Raw genomic sequence first — 21334 nt, forward strand, 5'->3', positions numbered from 1 at the left:
TTTACTCACTCTTAATTTACTGACTCCAGCCGGCACCTGATTCATTAGATCAGATATAATGCAGAAACTCAGGCTGCACTACTCACTGAAGGGAGTAACAGCTCTCGTTCCTGCTGGCCTGATTTGTGGAAACTGGAAATATATTTGTTGTTCCCTTCCTGTCTGCTGCCAAGTGACTGCTCTGATGTGGATGTGAGGCCTTTGAACGCTGACTGTATCTTGCAGGTCTGCCCTAGTTAGTGTTTGCTATAAAGCGAAGCAGCTGATTTGCTGTTTAGGTGCCGATCCTCGATGTAAAAATGTCTTAAGAAAACGTGCTTCTGTCGTAGACCCCACCCTTAATTATAAGTCTGTATGAGGCTCAGTCCTTTTAGTTTTTACAGCCCGAGGACTGAAACTTCCACCCAGAGCGTCTCTGAAGTATTCTTTATTCTGGTCGGGGTGGAGTCTCTCACATTGTAGGAAAGGATATCAATGTATTTTCTGATAATGTACATAATTGGAAACCCAGTTGAGGTGCAGTTCATGGATGAAATAACTAAATTTGGTCCTAATATAATATAACCAGAACTCTCACCAGACCAGCCAAGTCTTCTTTCATATTCTGTGGATCGGTGATATAATCCTTTTTCCTCCAGTGTTGGCAGACGGCGTCCCTTTCGCAGATGAAGATGAGGGTGAAGCCTTTGACTTTGACAGCTGTGACGACATCCCCGAGGCCGATTACCCGTTACCTGCACCTCCAGCTGCTCTCGCCCCCATCGGCGAGGATCAAAGCCAGGACGCTGTAGCCAGTCACCCCGAGGGCCGTCTTCCCATCCCGGACCCCCCCGCACCTTCCTCCGCATCCAACACAGCTCCATCATCAGCAGACACAACAGTTGCTACGAGCAGATCCTCCTCAGCAGGTGGAGCAACGACAGAAGCTGACGGGACATCTGCTGCTCGGGGGACTGATGACAGGGAGGAAGATTTACAACCACCTCCGACTCCTCCTCCTCCTCCTCCTCCTGATGATGAAACAGAGATAGATCCTGGAACGACAGGTTGGCAACCCAAAACTGTTAACTCTTTATTGTCGGCTCCAGGCAAGTGAGAGTATTTGAGCCCATTTCAGCCTTTGTTTAAGGCAGAGAGTCCCTCACGCTGCGGTTCTGCTTCGTAACTGGCGAACTACAAATAATACTTTTTGTTTCTTGGCAGTGATAAAAAAATTCTCCCCATTCCCATGTCGTGTTCTGTCTTCATCATCTGGCTCTAATCCAGCTCCAGCAGCTCAGGCTGAAGTGAGGCCCTTAAGTGGGGCGGTCTGTCTCTCTCATGACACCTTGTATCTCGGGCTGCCTGGTTCCTGGCTTTTATCACGGAAAGTCATGACAGCTGCAGCAGGTTGGGTTCAGCTCTGCTTATACCCACTCCAGTTTATACTATTGTGGTGAAGACTCATCCATACTGCATTCGTCTTTAGCTTTTGACTTCATAAGGAATACATAATCATAACACTGTTATTGGGAGGATCATATATTGTCTTCTAACACTCAGGTTCCCTGATTTGCAGTCACATATTTTCTGCTGTCCTGTCGTCCTCGAAGCAGAAAGGCTCATTCAGCTTTGGAAGTGTCCCCACTCTGCTTATCTTCGTTACAACTGATATCATGTTTAGTTTCGACCTTCAAAGACAATTTTTTTTTTTTTATTGCCTTTCATAAGAGAGATTTTGGAGGCGGAATATAACTTCAGATTCGGTTGTAATACATGAAAACCTCTTTGTGGGCCAAGCGATGGGTGTGAGTACAAAATGACCTTCAATGTAACCTCGGAAAACACGTTTTAATTGATCAGTTAAGTTTATAACTGCTTCATTAATTGTTGGAAATGAAGTACGTACCATCAACTGAAGATTAACAAAATTCTTTAGAGAATAAGAACAAAGAAATTTAGATTTATAAAATAACTTTTGTAACATCGAGTCTCTCTGTGTCCACATCTGTAGTTGTCTCGTAAATTAGTATTTTTAATCAAATTTATAGACATGATCTTATGTTTTATAATGTGATTCAGTATCATTATGCCTGTTGTGGTGTTTTTCCACTGTTGTGATCTTTGTGCAGATTCTAAACGTATCTGGAGTTGTACAAGTTAACCGAGTCTCTGTTTCCTCACCAGGCCTCAATGATCCTCCACCGGCCGTCCCCAGGATCTCCTCCCAGGGCAAAGTCAACCCCTACTCCGTGATTGACATCTCTCCTTTCCAGCTGCAGCAGCATGAACAGCATCCCGGACCCTCCTCTTCCACTTCCTCACCGACGGAGCCCAAAGAACGGGAGGGAGAAGACCAGGAAGTCCACAACAGCCCTTTTGGCATCACGTCAGGATACTCGGTGCCGGTGCCATGTGGCTACGCGACCCCATCGGGTGTGCCGCTCATCAGGCCAACTTACACCACGCCCGTCATCATCCGACACCTCTCCATGGATGAAGATGGTAAATAAAGCCTGCACCATGGGGGGGAAAAACTCAAAAAAACCTACAAAAATAATTCATAAATTAAGAATGTAGTAATAATGAGGTAGATCTCGGTGGAGTTGTAGATGTTCACAACAACTGAAGGTTCTCTGGACATAAAAGCTCTGTTTATTTTTTCAGCAGAATTCTTTCCTGTTTCACTGCACTCACTGGAGCTACAAAGCTTCGACACGGACATGCCGTCTCAGCTGCTTCTGTCCTCTGCCCTTTCTTCTTTCTCTTGTTTTTCCTAAAGCCTTGCCACAAGGAAGTTGGGACTAAATTTAGCCCTCCCCAAAGATCTGTGTTGGCTGAGAGGATTTTCCGGTTTCCCTGAAATCTGTTCGTAGCTGAATCCAGACCTGTGGCCTGGCAGTCTGAGCTGCCTGATTGCTCTGTAATTATCTGAGCGGGGTCACACCAGATGGAAATATTCAGAGGTTTTAGTAAAAGACTTTAAAAAGTCACTGAGGTGTGTGTGAAGATGTGGAACATTATTAGTTTTGTTTTTTTTGGGTGTGATGCACATAGCAAGGACATTTGGTCACAGTTATCATTTTATTCATGACATGTTACAGAAGGAATTTGACATTGGACACACATGCCAAGTGATATTTATGGAAGCACATTTACAATGAAATATGTTCATTTAATCATATGTAGCTTATGGAAACATCAGTGACACCTGGTGGCACGTGAAGAAAGTTCCTAGATTTTGGACTTGGGAAGTCTTTTGGAGCTACGAGACATGCGGTGTGTTTATTTCTGATGAGTTTATTCAAAGACGCCTTTTACAACTGCAGAATTCATTCCACGCTCCTGATAATTGTGTGCAATATTATTCCATTTTACATTACGAGCTTTTGTGTTTACATCATGAAAACTGTGGGACCTAAAAGTATAACTGTGTAGCGTTCTAGGCTGTCTGTGTTTATGGTTTCTCTGTCATCCTTCAGTGACAGTTGTTGGGACCGGCAGCTCCTGTGTGGACAGGTGAGTCAGTAGTTCACAACCACTGCATGTCTACACCAGTTATTGAGTATACTTATTGTAATATCTTCTTCTCTACACTTAGTTACCGCATTTGACATATCAATATTATAAATGACTGCTCCACTCATGTCAGTGGTGATAAAAATCAATATAACTGTTAATATAGAAAAATACAGAACTATTTCTTGGTATATTTGGTTAAAATGTGTTTGTTTTCGTGTGTTTCTCAGTGTTTTCAGTGAAGAGTATCCACCAATTAGAGAAGAGGATGCTTTGGCTAAATGGGCATCAGATCCTGCCAACACCGCCTGGATGGAGAGTAAGGAAAGCTTTCCTCACCACAACACTGCTGTCGTTGCTCTTCTCGTCCCTCTGCCTGCTCGCTGCATGCCTTCAGGCTGCTATTATCTTTTTTTCTCTTTCTTTTTCTTCTTCTTTTTTTTTTTTTTTCTTTTGACATGAATTCCCAGACACTTCCTTCCCTGTTGTTTTGAGGAAGCGGAGCCTTGTGTGTGCCTTTCTTTGAGACACCCCCACTCCATTACATCCTGCTTGTTGTGTGCACAGCCGAGTTATGAGAGAAACCCTCCATTTGTTGTCGTGAATGTTTCTTATCTGCTGCAGATCCCGACGAGGTGATTTACGATGATGTTCCCAGAGAGAACTCTGACTCCAACACAGGTTTGTGAACTTTCTTTTTCGTCCTGTCATCTCACAAATTCAGTATTCATCTTCCCGCCTGTCAGCGGCGCTCACTTTCGCTTCTTGTCTTCTCAAATTTCTTTTTCAAAAACTTGTATTTGACCTATTTATTTAGACCCAAAACTTGTTTATTTCGATTTTCTATTGAACAAAATATGTTACTCAAGAATGTTTGCTTGTCATTAAGGGTGGGGCGATATGTCATTAATACAGTATCAGGATATTTCTTCAGTGACTAAATTCTGTTCTCGTCTTTCCATTAACGTAGATCCAGATGAGATGATCTATGACGACGTTGAGCTCGGTGAGGAGGGCGGCTGCAACAGCTCCCTCGACAACGGCTGGAGCTCTAGTGAGTTTGAAAGCTATGACGAGGCCAGTGACGGGGAAGGTCACCCTGAAAACGGCCTGCCCCACGCCTTCATGAGAGGAAAGCCACCCCAGACGAAGACCCATGTATGTATAACATTTACCTTCCCAGCCAATAGCTGTGAATATATTGTACGGTTCTCATATCTGCTTAATGTACATAAAGGAAGTTATTTTTTTAGTCTGTTTGAAGGGGTAGTTTGAATTTCTAGGTTGAAACAAATCCTCTGATTGGACTTAGTCTTGACCGGAGCATAAATTATATGTTGATCAAATTAACAGTGACATAAACTCCATTTTTGCATTTGATGTGACTCATTTCCTTTTTGAAGACCTGAAAGTGATTATTTGGGCTCATAGTCCGATTGCTGCACTCTGTAATGTTTTGGCTTGTGGTTTTAAGAATTCAAATTTAACTTACTTTTTGGAAAAACAGTCAGAAATGAATGATGCATTGGAAATAAGTGGGCGAAATGGTTCCAATCACACAATATTTAGAAAGCTGTTTATTTCGGTTTCATACGAAATAAAAGGACAGATTTGGAGGATACACAAGTCAAAAAAGTCAAATACCAGAAACATCCAAACTAAAGCAAGTTGGCTTGGACTCCAAAACCATAACCAGTAACGCTTGCTTTGCTTTTGTTTAGCTCTCTCAAGATCTGACACGCTTGAAAGAACACTATGAGAAAAAGATGAAAGATCTAATGGCAAATACAGTGGGAACGGTAGAGCTGCAGCAGCTAAAACAGAAACACGAGCAGAAGGTAAACTACCTGAGGCTCACCTCAGCTCACCTGTCTGTGCTAGATAAAGTAATCCCAACCTTTTACTCTCGGACCAGCTAACTCCACTCTGGGTGTCTTGTCACTGACTCGGTACCTTCATCCTGCTCTGATGTGAATGACTTGTGGTGGTGGTGCTGGTGATGGGTTTGCGAACGGTTCATTTACCTCCCTGTCTCATGCATCGACCCGTCTCATTAATTATTCCTGTTAATGCATCCGAGGTTGTAAAACTCTGACTGGTGTATTCTGACCTAGGATTTGTTTATTCTACAGTAAACTGAGACAACAGCAACAGAGTTCTTATTCGATGGTTTGTAAACTAGTTGAACGTGTGGCATACCGTCTATACTGCGCAGATATTTATCAAAAATAGAAAAATAAAGAAAATGTTTGTGAAATTTGATATTGATAAACAGGTTATTTTGAATGGAAGCACCATTTTACTTTTAGCTGATGTCCCAGTTACTGTTATTCTTTGGTCATCCCTGCTCTCCTGTCGTCCTGTATCACCTGTGATCTGCTGTTGACCTTCATCCCCTCTAACACTGCTTCTGTCCCGTGTAGAACAGTTCAGTCGCTTCTTAGCCATAGGTTTAGACAAAGTAAACTAAACTTCACCTTGGATTGAAATTAACGACTGAAAACAATTTATTTGTGTTGCTATTGAGACGTATGAGTAGATAACAGTATATTTCGTCTCATCAAAGATGCAAAAGCTGGTGAAGGCAGCTAAGGAGGGGACCAAAGATGGGCTGGAGAAAACCAAAGCTGCAGTGAAGAAGGGACGCTCCTTCATCAAAACAAAGTCATTCTATCACGGTATGTAATCCTTAACACAGCATGCCTTTCAGTTATTATCAATCTGTTCAGATGAACACACTCCACCTTCTTCAGTTTATGTTCAGTCCATGTTAATGGGAAAGTTTCACTATTTTAGTTAATGGCCGTGTAGTTTCGTCAGATACCATTTTTCTGTCCATTTGTTGAATCACAATCATTTTTACAGAGCGACTTGTTTTCTCTTCTTTATCTTTTAGAGAGAAAGTCAGCCTGTTACGAGGAAGAGGAGTCAGAACTCTTCATCGAGGTGGACTGTTTCAATGTTGAGCCAGTTCTGTGTCCAGCACCAGAGGCTCTTTCACAGCAACAGGTAATGAACTTTAATCCCAGTTGATGTTTAACTCTTTGAATTAACCGTTAAAGCAAATAATGCCAAATGCCTGAAGTCCTGTGGTTTGATATTTTCCCCCTCCAGCTTGTGAGAAGATGTATTTTGGGGTCTATATTGGAGAGTGAGAAGAACTATCTTGATGCACTCAAGAAGATATTAGAGGTATGCAAAAATGCAGCTGCAGCGATTGACAAATTGGTTTTGAAGTATTAATTCAGGTCATATCGTCTGCTTCACCAGCAATATGAGAAGCCGCTATCGCAGATTGAACCGAGGCTGCTGAGTGACAGGAAACTGAAGATGACCTTCTATCGTGTGCGAGAGATCCTGCAGTGCCACTTCCTGTTCCAGATCGCCCTGGCGAGCCGTGTGGCTGAGTGGGACGGCCTGGAGATGATCGGGGATGTCTTTGTGGCGTCGGTAAGCAGACGCTGTCGTTTTAAAGACTTTTCAGAACTGCACCAATATATTGAACATAACATGTTTTAGGTGTGGGAACCCTGAACTGCTCACATCCATTTGACACTTCATGCATTTATGATGATTGCAGGCAGCACGGTTGGATTTTTGTTCTTTTCTTTTTATCTTAGTTCATGTCAATGACACTTGCGCTCATTCAGATAGAAAGACCTGCTTACTGTCCTCTCACAGCATGTACTCATCCTCTTGTCTTTGGCTGCTTAGCAACTATTGGACAAGGATGTTCAAAACACAATACCTCACCTCCCACAATGCCACTCACTCATTCAGACTTAGAGAAGATGGCAGCTGGATTCACTCTCCTCAGCCACCCAGCTGTACAAGATAATACAAAAAAAAAACTTGATCAATATTAAAGAATAATCCGACACTCGGTCAGCTGGAGTCTTTTTTTCAAGTCAGTATCGATTCACTAAATTTAAAAAAAAAAAAGGCATTTTTCAACAGATACACTGAAAAACATGAACAGTGATAAACATAACTGGTCTGACTCGGAGACCAGTGATAACAGTACCAGTACTCCACCTGTGATGACTGAGCTCGCTCCGGCCTCCATGTGAAGAGGACTCGTGAGAAATCTATTTCAAACGCCCCGCAAAGCCTTCTCTGGAGTGAAGAAGTGGTTTCCATCTTTAAAAATCAAAAGAACTAATCTGCATTCACTATGAACATTACACTAGTATAGCAGTAGTAGATTGTTCATGGTGACTGGCCACATGTTCATTTATCAGTCAGTCTTATAAATGGAGCTCCATGTAGGGAGTCTCCGATAAGACACACCGAACCGGGCAGGAAGAAGACATGAGAACATGGAGGCCGAGGAAAAATACATTTTCTATTTACATCACGGGTAGTGTGCAGTAGGTCGTCATGGAAACAAAACCTGACTTAAGAAATGTGCAATATTAAATTTGGAGGTCGGTATATGTATAAATTAGTTGGTGTGTTGTAACGATGATATTAAATGTGACAAGAAAGTTTTAAAGCAGTTAAATGTATTTAATATCACTAAATATTTGATTATATTTGATTTCAATTACATAATAGATTATTTTTCTTGTGGCAAATTTTTACCAATCATTTGATGCATTACAGTAATTTCCTGCAAGTAGGTAATGAGTTGAAACGCGTGTTTCTCTACAGTTTTCAAAGTCCATGGTGCTGGACGCCTACAGTGAGTATGTGAACAACTTCAGCACGGCGATGGCGGTGGTGAGGAAGACGTGTGCCTCCAAACCCGGCTTCCTGGAATTCCTCAAGGTTTGAGACAAACACACTAATGCAAGATGTCAACCTAACACTGAGACTACAGTACAGCCACATAAAGTGTTTAGACCGCTGCATCTCCTCAGCGCAGTAACCCATCTTCACATCTTCACATCTGCAGCATCGGCAGGAGACCAGCGGTGATCGAATGACTCTGTATGGCCTGATGATGAAACCTATCCAGAGATTCCCACAGTTCATTTTGCTCCTTCAGGTATCATGAACTCTCATTTTACCTCCTTTACAGTGAAATGCAATATGCGTTTGTATATAAATTCACCAGCAGAGGGAGTGCCATACACATAAATGAGGGCACTTTGTTTTTCAAATTCACCAGCAGGGGAGGCGAGGGAAAGAATCTGAAGGGACATGGTTTCCTCATCTCTTTTAATCCTGCTTTCCTTTGCCTGGTCATGTTTACTTTCTCTCGGTCTCTTGCAGAAAGTCTCAGACAAAATGTGCGTGCGTATACATGTGCATACATGACCACAGTATAATGACTGTTAATGCCAATCAAAAGAGCTTTATACTTCACACCGGAAATTGTAATCTGAGCCTAAAATCTCATCAGTCATGAGGATGTTTGATGTATAGATAAAGAGCGGATGAGCAGCAGAGTGCCTGCTGCCATTAAATGCTGTTAGACAGAATTATGCAGATTTAGTGAGTTATACTGGTGCTGTTTTTTTTTTTTTAAATTTATCCTAATACTTGTTGAAAACATCAGGAGATTGAATAATCAACAAATGACTGACTGATGTCTGAATTGTGACGTCATGATCAGGACATGCTGAAGAACACACCGGTGGGCCATGCGGACCGGCTGCCGCTGCAGATGGCGCTGACCGAACTGGAGACTCTGGCTGAGAAGCTCAACGAAAAGAAGAGGGAGGCCGACCAGCGCTGCGAGATCCGTCACATCGCAAAGGCCATGAACGAACGTTACCTCAACAAGGTCCGTCTGTCGCTCCTGGTTGCCGTTGCCGTTCGTACTGTATTTACAGTTTGAATATAAAACTCTGTTCTCGATTTGTCCAGTTTTTAGGTTGCATTTTTTTGTACATGCTGGTTAAGAAGTGCTGTTAAAGTTGATGATGTGCTCATTGCTCAGTCAGTGTGCGAACTCTCTGCTGATATTTAATTCTGTCAGCATATGCGGTGGCATTTCTCTGTGTCCCAGTGTGGGCGGCCGTCGGGCACAATTCACAAACAACTATTCTCCTGACTGAATACCATATTTTTAGCGCATGGCTCAATGTGCACAACCTCAGCCTTCACCGAGGTATAATTATTTGTATATCTGCAGCCACCCACTCGGCCATCTATACAGAAGTGTGTCTACAGGGTACTCTACATGGGGCAAATAACTTTTGTTTCTCGTGGCCTTTAATTGCTCTGACTCTGTTGATGGTTTTCAGTTTCTGAGCAGGGTATTGATGGGTATTGATGGCGATAAACAAAAACTTTGTTCACATTTCCAAACGTTCAAGTCGTGTAACTCTGACTTATATCGCTTAGCTTCTGAGTAACGGGAGCCGCTACCTGATCCGCTCAGACGACATGGTGGAGACGGTCTACAACGAGCGCGGTGAAATCATCAAAACCAAGGAGCGACGCCTCTTTCTACTCAACGATGTGCTCATGTGTGCGACGCCCAATATCAGGTAACAGTGAGCGCAACCACAGCTTTTCTGGATCCTTCCTTCAATTTGCACTTTTTTTTCTTGCCTTTTGGTGCCGTATCCTGAAATCTCTCCAGGATTTTACAATTTCAGAAACTAATTGTCGGGTGTATCCGTTTGTTTGGATCTCGTTGGTGTAAATTATTTTCCTACTTTGAGGTGAAAATCTATCTTAAAGGGAACTAAAGTAAGATGAAAGTCTGAAGTCTTTGTAAACACTGAATGGAACCGGTGTCCTTGTGGCGACTTTTGACCGCAGTGAGTCTCTGGATTTGGACCATATGTACTTACTGTGGTTTACTATTCAACGAACAGTGATGCAGGACCTCATTCATCAGCTTCCGTCCTGTAATTGTGTCATGTTGGTCTCCACACACGGCCTCGAAGATAATCTGCACAAGAATGTGTTGTCCTAGATGAGCGACCTTCACCTCTTCTTCCCTTTTGAACATGACAGCAGCATCCATATGCTTCCAGAGCCACTTTGTCACATCACCTTCGTCCTCCTGTGTTTGCTCTGTCCAGATGTCAGGATGGCAGCGGCAGCGGCAGCGGAAATGCTCCTCTGGACCAGAAGTTCCTCCTGAAGTGGAGCGTGCCTTTGAGCTTCGTGGAGGTGCTGGAGTTCGGATCCAGCGAGGACATGGCCGACAGCAGCCGCTACTCGGCCCCTCATTCAGGGGAGAAGGTGGTGATCAACGCTAAACCAAGTAAGAAACTCAGTTTGTCTTTCTTTTAACTAAGAGCTCGGGTTGAAAATGTAAGCGTTGTCGTGTGCCGAGTTGATTTGACATCAGCGGTTCTTCAGGATTGATCCTGTGACTGAGACAGAAGCCAACAGCCGCTGGTCAGTTAGCTGCTCGTGTTTCGTGACTGATTCGTGAAGAGTGACGTTTCTTCTACCTGAACTGCTCTCTATAAAATCTGGAGTTTGGAGACTGTCAAGTGCTTTTAAAGTAAAGCTCTCTCGAGGGCTATGAATATTAATCATGTTTGCAACGTTGCAAAAACGGCCGTAACGAGAGTCATTTTATTAGACTGATTTGCAACTTTCCACCATTTGAAAATACAATAAAAAAAAAAAAAATCAAAACTATGTCTTTCCTACTTGATAAATACAAATATCTAATGAATGAAACGTGTCAGTGCTGCAAACACCATCCAGCCACTGAGTGTGTTTTTCCCTTCGTGCGCTGGCAGCCGAGTCCAGTGATTTCAGTCTTTCCACTGAGTTCTCCTGTCAGACAGCTGCTCGGCTTTAAAAGACCAGATTACACAAACAAGGCACAAGGACAGTGTATGATTTTGTGGTCACACGCAGCAGTTTTTGTTCTCGGATTGGTGTGTGTGTGTGTGTGTGTGTGTGTGTGTGTGTGTGTGTGTGTAGATAATGACAGTCTGCTGTATTGCTTAGCTGGTAAGAGCTTTGATTCTCTATTATCGCTGCTCTGTCAAATGTTAGAAGTATTCAAGTATAGGTCAGAGTCTCTCTCTCTCTCTCTCTCTCGCTCTCCCTCTCTCTCTCTCCCTCTCCCTCTCTCTCGCTCTCTCTCTCTCTCTCCCTCTCTCTCTCTCTCTCTCTCTCTCTCTCGCTCCCTCTCCCTCTCTCTCTCTCTCTCTCTCTCTCTCTCTCTCTCTCTCTCTGTGCTGCCAGTGGTCGTGGGTGGGAATTACTACCACTACATTACACAGCGCTCCATAGCTCACTCACTCTCTCATTCTCAAATGCTGCCTGTAACACTGTTGCGTAATATTCAGACTTAAGCTGTCGCTGTCATCTTTTTCTCTCTATAAAACAGGCAACGGTCAGCTCCCATACTTTCCCATCTTCCACTCCTCTAAAGTATTTGCTTCTTTCCTTGATGAGCTTTTCATCCCCTCTTCTTCTTTACCTCCATCTGCAGCCATTGGTTGAGTGTTCATTGACAGACCTGAGTAACATCTGGTCTGACTGCAGGCTTTTCTTCGGGCTGCAGCTGACGGACAGGTTCACGGCCTCATCTTAACCTGCTGTGATGATACAAGTGTTTATGCCTGAAGACCATATAGGTGTCAATGTCTTGCTTAGTTCTTCCAAACAGCAGCTAATTCAATTAGATGTAGTGGAAGTTGAGTTGAAATGATGTGTGTTGCCTCAAAAAAAAGAAAGAAAAAAAAAATAATTACTTTGACAGGACTGAATTGCTGTATTAGTCACTGATAATGTACTGACGTTCAGTTCCTTGCTCTGATGTAGTTATTTCCAGAGCAACTTGTGTGTGTTTGTGTTAAAAATGTGTGTATTGTCCAGGAAGTCTTAACAAATGGAAAGGATTGGTTTTTTTCAGTCCTCCATGTTCAGCCAAAAGCAGCTTTAGTGATCAGCCTGCTAGTGAGCAATGAAAAGACTCTCCACAGTATGATGTCATCTCTCTGCTTAGTTCGTCTCTTCTCTATGGTGCTCAGCGATTGGACCACGATGCAAACTGGTCATTTAGAGTTACGTTTTCCTGCCACTCTCACAGCCGGTATGTCATTTGTAGATATATTGTTTGTTTTTAGGAAGTGTGTAATTGCTGGGATGACCGACTTGCCTCTGAAGATGCTCCCTGGCCTGTTTTTGTTAGAAAACTCTTGGCACCCTCACAAAGAGCCATTCAGGAAGTTGGACCCAAGTTAAAATGGTTGACAGAGTGCCAGTCTACTCTGTGGGAATGGTTACTTCAGTGATAATAGTATTATACTCGTCCTTGGGACTTGTCATTTGTAATAAATGTAGATAATGTGAAGAAAAAGATGGTATAAAACCTTTTTTATAGATTTGTATGATGGCTTACAGCTTCCTTTTTATGCATATTTATTTAAGAAGAAGGGAGCAGGAAATATACCGTGTCACTAACAAAAAGAATTTAGATTGAACATACACTGTTTTGAACTCAAACCATGAACAGCGATATTGTAAAACAGCATTTTCAGTCAGATGAAGTGTTGTAGCAGCGTTTGCTCTTAATATGTCAAGCATGGAGGTTTATTCAGCATTTCTGTGTGTCAGCTGTTAGAGTGAAATTGCGTACAGCTCCCTTAGAGAAGGAAGTTACTTCAGATGAGCAGAAACGTGGAAACAAAAGTGAGAAACGCACTTCAGCAGTTAATTTGTCATTCGGGCTGATTAATGTTTTAAGGGAATGAACATAATGAATGTATTGTGGGGGGGACTTTTATTTGATTCAGTGGCACAAATACAACACAATAGGGGGTCATTGACCATGAAAACATCAATGACACCCGAGACCCATATAGAGGAGGTCCTGCAGTGGTGCTCATGTATGTGTAAAGACGACAAAGAAGTTCTCCGTGAGCAAACAAACTCAGAAGGAGACATTTTCGAGTAATTCTCTGAGACACCACCTACAAATGTGACATTTGGTGATGTACAAACAGCGGTGAGGTTTCCCCTGAATGCCCAGCCAGCGGGACCTTCAGTATGGGACGGGACTGAGTTGCCATGGAATCAGAGCACCGGTCAGACTCGGGGACTATTGTAGAACAAGATGAGGAGGAGGAGGAGGAGGAGGAAAGAAAGGAGGAGGAGGAAAGAAAGGAGAAGGAAGAATGGCAGCAGCAAATGGAGCTGAAGGCGTTCTGGTGCCAAAGATTCTCGATGCAATTTAACTCCTTGTTCACTGATAAACGCTCTCAACGGTCAACGGAGAGACGAGGATTCGTGCACCACGATGCCCGGCGCCACATTTTAATTTGAGGAAGTTCTGTTCTTGTTAAGTGAGCCATTAAAACAAATGACCTCAATCATTTGTCGGTTCGCCAACTGAAGGTCTCCCTGTGCTCTGTAGCGCCATTCTGCATGATTGTCTTCACGACTGTGTGCGAGAGGGAGACTGGAGGCCTGTCAGACCTTTTGTGCGTCCACAACAAACTGCTTCACAGGCTGTTGCTTTCTTTTGATGCCGAACTACAACGCAGGAACTCGTCATATCCCACAGGATCATTTCAATTCGATATCTTGAGGACGAGAGGGAAATACCTCGCGCCATACTTATGGCAGTAGACGTAGAGTAGGGACAAACGGGCAGCATGATATAGGCTAACGTACCAAAACAAACAGGGTGAGGTGTGTGTGGCCTCTGAAAGCTAACATTGGATAATGGTGTCCTTGTGGACAAGTGAGCACATTGATGAGAATCAATGGCAAGTTTGCAGAGCTGTCACCGCTCGCTGTGGGAAACTAACTGATTGCCCTTTATTGATCTTTGTCTTTGTTCGTCCCACTTTTAACTGCTTCTCTCATCAGACTGGCCTCCTTCACGGGTGATTGTGTCCGATAGTCTGCCAGGAGACTGGTGACAGCTGAGACTTCAGCTTTTAGCTCTTTTCCTGTCTGTCGGTTGTTCTTTGGTCTTGTTTTTCTGGGTAACATGAGGACTGTGCTTTTTATTTGGGATTGTAGTCACTGCTGTCTATCTGTGAGTTGGTTATTGGGCCACAATTCACCATAATGTTCATCAATTCAAGTTTTTGTGTTTGTGGAAAGTTCAAAATCCACTGTATTTGTTAAAACATAGTTTCACTGTCATTCAATTCATTTGGAGTTTAAAAGCTGTGAATTACTAAAACTAAACAAACTAAAAATGTGTTTCTGTGTAGACAAACTGTACATGGGACCCGGTCAGCTGTACCAAGACCTGCAGAACCTAATTCATGATCTCAGCCTGGTCAACCAGATCTCCAGCATGATCAGCAGCCTCAAAGGAAACTACCAGGTACTGTATGAGTGCACCTAACACACACCCTGCATTACTAGTCTTCACTTTCCCTTGAGAGAAGTTTAATCTACATTCATATTTACCCCAGGAAAATATTAGTTAATTAAGTCTGCAAGGGTATCGGCATAAAAAAAACGAGTGCGTGACTGAATATATGATCTTTTGGATCAATTCTATTGTCTATTGATAATGTTGGAAGCCTGCCAACAGTTGACACAGATATAAGTTCCTCCAGGCTACCTGAACTCTTTAAACGTTTCCCCTCAGATATTCAGAAGGACCGACCTGCTCTGTAGCCGGAGGAGCTTTTAGCTGTGGAATGTACCAGCGTGGGCAGTAGGAGTCTCTTCAAGTCTTGATTTGCACCGTTCGAGCCTGTCATATCATATGTACACACACACACACACACACACACACACACAGGGGAGAAGTTTTAGTTTGCAGAGTGCAGGGTGAGTGTGCGTGAGGCCGTGTTTGTGCTGTGCTGGTCGGTTCTGTCAGAAGCAGAGTGGGCGGCAGAGCAACAGAAGCTCTGAGAGACATGTGTCTGAGAGATGGAGGACGGGATGGAGATTGATGCAGAGGCAAAGGGAAAGGAAAGAAAAAGGCAAGACGGATATGAGTGAACTGTACACCGCCAAGAATTCCTCAACACAAGATTTTGCTTTCTAAACAGTGCTGACAGTATTCTAAGTATAAATGTATTCTATGTATAGTATATACGTATTATGTATTGAAAGGTCAAGATGTCATTGGTGGGTTAGTAATGACACTTTAAGGCCAGACTTCCTGTTTCCTCAATCTTGCACTGTTTGTGCAGATCCAGAGTACATAACGTGTTTTCCATCAAAACGGATCTTCTGTCAGTTAAGAAGGAAATTCGACTTGAACTCACGACTGGACTCGTTGTGTTAATTTGTGTTTTTGTTGATTATTAACATGTTATCGAACAAAATGTTTAATAACTGTCTACATACACCGAGGAGCAAATATATACGAGAAACTAAGAACGGTCCAATATAATCCAGACTAATACAACAGCAGCACAAGCCAAAGAAATAAAGTCCTCCCTGAACATGTGTCAACCAAAAGGAGAAATTGATTTGGTTTTATAGTTTACAAGACTGTTGTGTTCGATTGCCTTGCAGGGACATCTTTTTCTGTTTTTGTGTCTCTCGTTGACGGTATAAGCAGCAGATCCTCTTGGAAATGGTCCTCATTTTTACCAAACTAACATCCTGCCAATGACTCTAAATATATCCAGTTCTGATTTATTCATGGAGAAAATGCTCTGAACTACGTGTGTTCCCGTCCTCGTCCCATTGTCGTTCTCATTTCTTGTCCCCCTTTAATATCGTGGGTCTCTTCCTCCAACGTACAGAATGTGAACCCCACGGTGGCCCAGGACTGGGTGTCCGGACTCCAGAGGCTGATCCTGAAGAAGGAGGAGGAGATCAGGGCAGCTGACCGGTGTCGGATCCAACTCCAGCTGCCTGGAAAACAAGACAAGTCTGTTGTTGTTGTTTTTTTACACGCACATAAACTCACCTCTTTATGTTCAGTTGTTTTTTCATACTGACAGCAGCCTGCCGTCTCAGTCCTTACCCCCCAACGTGTCCTGGTTATCCTGGGTTTGGCTTTATCCCCTTTTACCCTGCTTTCTCTCCGTCTCCCAGCCTCCCTGCATGCTTTTGGCTTTGAGAGAAAGTATTAGAGCACATTTTGATTTTTTTTTTTTTGGATAAACAAGTTGGTCCAGTTCTAATCTGACGCACTAATCACAAGGAACAAAACGTGCTTCAAGTCTGTTCAGCTGCTGCTGGACACGAATGTTCACGTCACACATTTACACTATTATAGTCTGCACATGGTCCCCCGAGGGAGCACCTTGTTTTCACTTTTTCTGTTTTCCTTAACTGTCTTCTGCTTCTCTCTCTTTCACTTCCTGACTCCATCTCTCATCCTCATGGCATTTAGCGGCTGAGATTATCCGGCGGGTATGTTTGGAAACACAGCTGTGCTTCTCTCATTCCTTCCCTGATCCCTCAATCGCAAAAACAAAAAACCCAACACTTCTCACCATCAGCCAGTGACTGGAAGGATGCGTTTCAGTCCTCTGCACACACACAGCCCATAAACACACAACGTCTACATGAGCTGCTCGTAGAAGCGATAATTGGTATTGACTTCCATTGCATTTCCGTCACGTCTATCTCCTGAGTTACTATTGAATAGGCAGACTCGAACGCCCGCAGGACTGCAATTCAACCCAGAGAGCTCTTTTCACTTTGTGATTGTGGGTATTTAAGTGTAAAGGATGCAAGTCAATGGTTTGGTCAGTATGCGGGAATATTCAGATGTTAGCATGACTGCTGAGAGAAATGTAAATGTTTAATCCCACATTGGTGACACATCCTTCAGTGCAATCTGGTGTTTTGAACCATTTTGTCTTTAATGTATTGTGATCTGGTGCAGCAGATAGCACACAGTAGTTTACTGTCTGTCTGAATGAATAATTAAGAAATGCGTAGATTATATATTTGCGATCAACATAAAAGTAGCCAGGATGGGAATCTTAAACTGTTTTGTTGTTGTTCTCTGTCAGCAGGATGGGTAAACCCACGTACTTCAGTGCCGTGTTCAACACACTCAGCCCCGCCATCAAGCAGTCATGGATCAGTAATTTGCAGATGGCTAAGCTGGCTCTCGGTACGGTACACTTCCACCTGTTTCTGGTTCACTTATTGTTTTTCCATTTTGTTTGCATGCATTTGACTTTTTAGGTTAATCGATATATGTTTCTGTTCTCCAGTGTATATTATTCACCAGTTCACTGCTGTTCAACATTGTTGGCCAGTAGCTGATCAAATCCAATGAGAACATGAAAGCTGCACCAGAGTTCATTAGTTATAATTATGAATACATGAATTATTAGAGTTTCCTAATGTGACCCGTGGAGCCTTTCATTCCCAAAACAGATCACTTGCATGCTGTACATTATTGAAGAGTGCTATTTGTGTGTATTTTGTATCAGAGGAGGACAACCTGCAGGGTTGGTTCTTTGCAGAGGACGATGGAAATCAGATGAAAAAGCAGAAACACCCTCTCTTGCTTCGACAAATGCCCGTGGTAATGTCCAAACTGCAGGAGTTCAAGGTGAGACTGCAGGACAATACAAGGTCATCGGTTTGAACGCTGCTTTCAGCCAATGAGTTTTTAGAGACCGACTCGTCACCAATCAACTTGACTTGTAAATCCTTTTTCTTTTTTTTTTTTTTTTAAACCTTTTATTCCACATTAAGTTCAAACACACGGCACCAGACAGACCAAAAGTTAACTTCACAAAAAAATGGGTCAAAAAATGGTGCTTTGATTTGTGGGTGGGTCCGTTGGGCGTCATAGTGATGTTGGACAGTGATTGATTTGTGCTCTCGGCTGAAAATGTGGCAGTGAGCTGTTTCTAATTTACTGTCCACCAGAATTGACACGGTCACCCTTAAACAGCTCTTCTACACATCAGTGCTGAAAATGAACCCGACGCTGCAGACGTCTGTATTTTACGGTTTACTCATCATCTTCAGCTCCGTGGAGCTCCTGCTGACGTAACCGAGTTCCTGCTGTCGCTGCTTCACACTAAAAGCTTTCAAATGCCAAATTGGTGCGATCTGTTTATTGTGAAGTTAGAGGAAGTGTGTTTGTCCTGCTGGAGCGTCGTTAGTGGTTTAGATAAACTTCTTTACCTTTTTGTGCGGTGGAAAAACAGCTGTTGCAAACTTGTCACTGCTATTCATGACTAATCCCTTTACAGCACACTGATTTGTGGAATGGAGTCAGATTACATCCCCTGCATGTATGAGGTTGAACGATCAGCTGAGTGATGGCGTAGCACTCGTGAGGCCGGTTAGCTCAGTTGGTTAGAGCGTGGTGCTAATAACGCCAAGGTCGCGGGTTCGGTCCCCGTACTGGCCATCTCCTTTAGGATTTCTGAACGTGGTTTCTTCTGAGTGATCCTGTGTTTGACTTGTGCTGCGAATGGTTCGTGAAGTTTCTGCTTCACTGCCCACCAGAACTCACACTGTCACTCATCTTCAGCTCTTGTAACCTGCAAGGAAAAAAAATGCCAAGTTTCCTAAGAAATCACTGAAGCATGTGAGGACTTTTAGGCGGGAGCGCTCATCCTCTTAGAGACGTTAACGTTTTTGTTTTTTTAATCTTGACACTTAACACAGTCTGACACGAGAAACGTCTCTTTTATTTACATGATAAATTCTGGTGACTTTATGCATGCACCCGTCTGACCCGTTTCTGTCTCGTCTCTTTTCCTGTTCGGTGGCAGGTGGAATGTGCTGTTCACAATCCAGAGCCCCTCATCAACACCGAGAGCACCGCGGACACTCCCGTCGTGGGCCACGGATGTGTCTGGGTGAGACACTTTTCCTTCATGCCCCAGAAAAAAAGACGTCATGTGTTAGCTGACATTTAAATGATGAGACTTCATGCCGGGGTTTAGAGTGGCTCCCCGCCACAGCCAGGACTGAAATTGGAGTTTTATAGGAAGGCATTCATGGGGCTCGGCTCTGAAATCTGAGTCTTGTAGTAGAAGATTTAGTTAAGCGTGTTTGAGTGGCTTCAGCAAAGCATTTGTAGGTCTTCTTATTTTCAGCACTAGCACTATTTTAGCTCAACCATTTTTCTCTGACTCGTAGTGTTGGCAGAGATATTTTTCACAATCATGCATTAGCAGAGCAGATTGTATGTTTTTACGGTTTATTTATAAAATGTTCAGAAAGACAGTCCAGGTTGTAAAGTTATTCCTTCAGCACTTGAGATGATTTCCTTAAAATAAACAACGACTGTTATAACGTTAACCGTGATCACAGCTAATGTTGCGTTTCTGACGGAGAGGGAAAACTTTGGGTCTGTTAAAGATATAAACATCACTCTCACTGGTTATGTTCACGGTGAGGTCACTTATAAACTGTTGCTGACAGATGTGAAAGAAGAGAGTTTTAGATAGTTAGATTTTAGTTTTCTATCACAGCTGAATGTTTTAGGAGATAAGACGGAAGTTGGCTTATGGAGACATGATTGTAAGTGCACATCATTTATGTAATCAAACTCTGATCTGTGGAAAGTGTTTTCTTATGAATACCATCTGGAGACTTCAGCTGTATTTGTTCGGTATTGTTTCTTTCTTTTGTATATGCTCTGCTTTCCTTGGTGAGTATCTCTTTGCAGGATGAGCCGAGGCTGTTTCCATTTGGCTGTTTCAGTCCAGACATATGCGACTCAGAAGTACAGGTGGAAACACACTGAGGAAGCGTTGAGCTCTGATCTGTTCAGGCCTCCTCTGAATGCGACCTGAACAGATCCGAGGTCAGAGATCAGATCTGATAAGTCCGGATTGATGTATCCCAATAGAAACAGGGTTCATTTTGACTTATTAACATTACATGTTAAAACAAAACCTGAAATAATCTCGGTTTCTTTTTCTTTTTTCAGGTTGCCAGCTGCACCAACCAGATGGGCCAGATAGCCATAGTGGCCATGCAGAACTCCAGCCCGAAGGTGACTGAGTGTTTCAATGTGGAGTCTCGTATCCTCTGCATGGCCTACGTCCCAACCGAGCAGCTCCAGGAGAACGGCGAGAAGGTCACCGAGAACAACCATGTTCCCCAGGCAAAGGCCAGCGATACCCCGAGTGTCTGTCTGGGAATGGAGGAGGGCAGGTACAGAAAGAAACCCAGAAGATCACATATACACACACTAACATGTACTTAGTTTATTTTTTAGTAAGTATCAGTTTTATAATTGTAATCATAATTATACATCCATGAATAGAAAATCTTGAAAAAAGTTTATTTAGACAAAGCAGCTTCAGGAAAAGTGAGCATAGACAATAAACTTGATATATTCATCACAAAAAATATGTATCTCGAAAATGTTTATTTCCTGGTGATAATTCAACCATCACTCATTAGGTTTTACCTGCAGAGTACGTTTCATTGAATTGTGACATGGTTATAACGATATATTCTATATGCTTGTAAGTGATGCTTGCTGGTATGATTAAAAAAAAAAAAAATACAAAATCCCACAAACTAATCACTGAAGTAATCTGTTTAAACCATATCTACCACCAACATGTTTATTAATGTGTGCAGATTTAAATAGATTTGCTCTGGATTAATTTGATCTCTTTTCCTGTTCAGCATCATTGTGTATAAGAGCAGCCAGCGGTCCAAGAAAGTCCGTCTGCAGCATTTCTTCATGCCAGACAAGTCGACGGTCACCAGCCTGGTCTACAGGACGCGCTGCCTGTACGCCGGCCTGGTCAGCGGCTCCGTGGCCGTCTACTCCAGGTCACTAGGTGCGTGTCTCAGGAGGCGACGGCTGCGTCTCCATCTGTGTCTCTCCTGTTTTATTCTTAGAATTCAGTCTTGGTAATGTTTGTTGATACTTTTAAATAGCGTTAATTAGGGCGGTTATGAGGTTGAATCACCGTCATTGTGCAGAACAGAGATGCATCGGTGGAGGTAATTAGATCTGGTTTTAAATTGTGTAGACTGCCAGCGTTTACTGAAATATGGAGTTTGCACCAGCTCTTTTGTGACTTTA

General features: G+C 43.0%; 1 protein-coding gene and 1 non-coding gene across 5 annotated transcripts in view; both read left to right on the forward strand.

The window, feature by feature from the left end:
• arhgef10 (Rho guanine nucleotide exchange factor (GEF) 10) overlaps nucleotides 1–21334 on the forward strand; it is a 43249-nt gene that overhangs the window by 8709 nt on the left and 13206 nt on the right. Inside the window, exons 3-25 of one of the 4 annotated variants that reach the window (XM_069151925.1) lie at nucleotides 639–1046; nucleotides 2167–2484; nucleotides 3462–3498; nucleotides 3729–3817; nucleotides 4123–4179; nucleotides 4469–4656; nucleotides 5220–5336; nucleotides 6065–6176; nucleotides 6395–6507; nucleotides 6613–6690; nucleotides 6769–6948; nucleotides 8152–8268; nucleotides 8396–8488; nucleotides 9059–9229; nucleotides 9793–9938; nucleotides 10482–10666; nucleotides 14598–14713; nucleotides 16098–16225; nucleotides 17322–17425; nucleotides 17751–17872; nucleotides 19053–19139; nucleotides 20219–20445; nucleotides 20929–21086. In XM_069151925.1, coding sequence (XP_069008026.1) covers nucleotides 639–1046; nucleotides 2167–2484; nucleotides 3462–3498; nucleotides 3729–3817; nucleotides 4123–4179; nucleotides 4469–4656; nucleotides 5220–5336; nucleotides 6065–6176; nucleotides 6395–6507; nucleotides 6613–6690; nucleotides 6769–6948; nucleotides 8152–8268; nucleotides 8396–8488; nucleotides 9059–9229; nucleotides 9793–9938; nucleotides 10482–10666; nucleotides 14598–14713; nucleotides 16098–16225; nucleotides 17322–17425; nucleotides 17751–17872; nucleotides 19053–19139; nucleotides 20219–20445; nucleotides 20929–21086 — 3351 coding nt within the window. The remainder of the gene's footprint in view (nucleotides 1–638; nucleotides 1047–2166; nucleotides 2485–3461; nucleotides 3499–3728; nucleotides 3818–4122; nucleotides 4180–4468; nucleotides 4657–5219; nucleotides 5337–6064; nucleotides 6177–6394; nucleotides 6508–6612; nucleotides 6691–6768; nucleotides 6949–8151; nucleotides 8269–8395; nucleotides 8489–9058; nucleotides 9230–9792; nucleotides 9939–10481; nucleotides 10667–14597; nucleotides 14714–16097; nucleotides 16226–17321; nucleotides 17426–17750; nucleotides 17873–19052; nucleotides 19140–20218; nucleotides 20446–20928; nucleotides 21087–21334) is intronic. The other 3 variants (XM_069151926.1, XM_069151927.1, XM_069151928.1) reach the window with 3 other exon arrangements.
• On the forward strand, nucleotides 18612–18685 carry trnai-aau (transfer RNA isoleucine (anticodon AAU)). Its single transcript has one exon. It is a non-coding gene; the product is annotated as a tRNA-Ile (tRNA).

The sequence above is a fragment of the Embiotoca jacksoni genome, unplaced genomic scaffold (genome assembly GCF_022577435.1).
Source record: "Embiotoca jacksoni isolate LCO1_2020_lvr unplaced genomic scaffold, fEmbJac1.0.p SCAF_18, whole genome shotgun sequence".
NCBI lineage: Eukaryota > Metazoa > Chordata > Actinopteri > Embiotocidae > Embiotoca > Embiotoca jacksoni.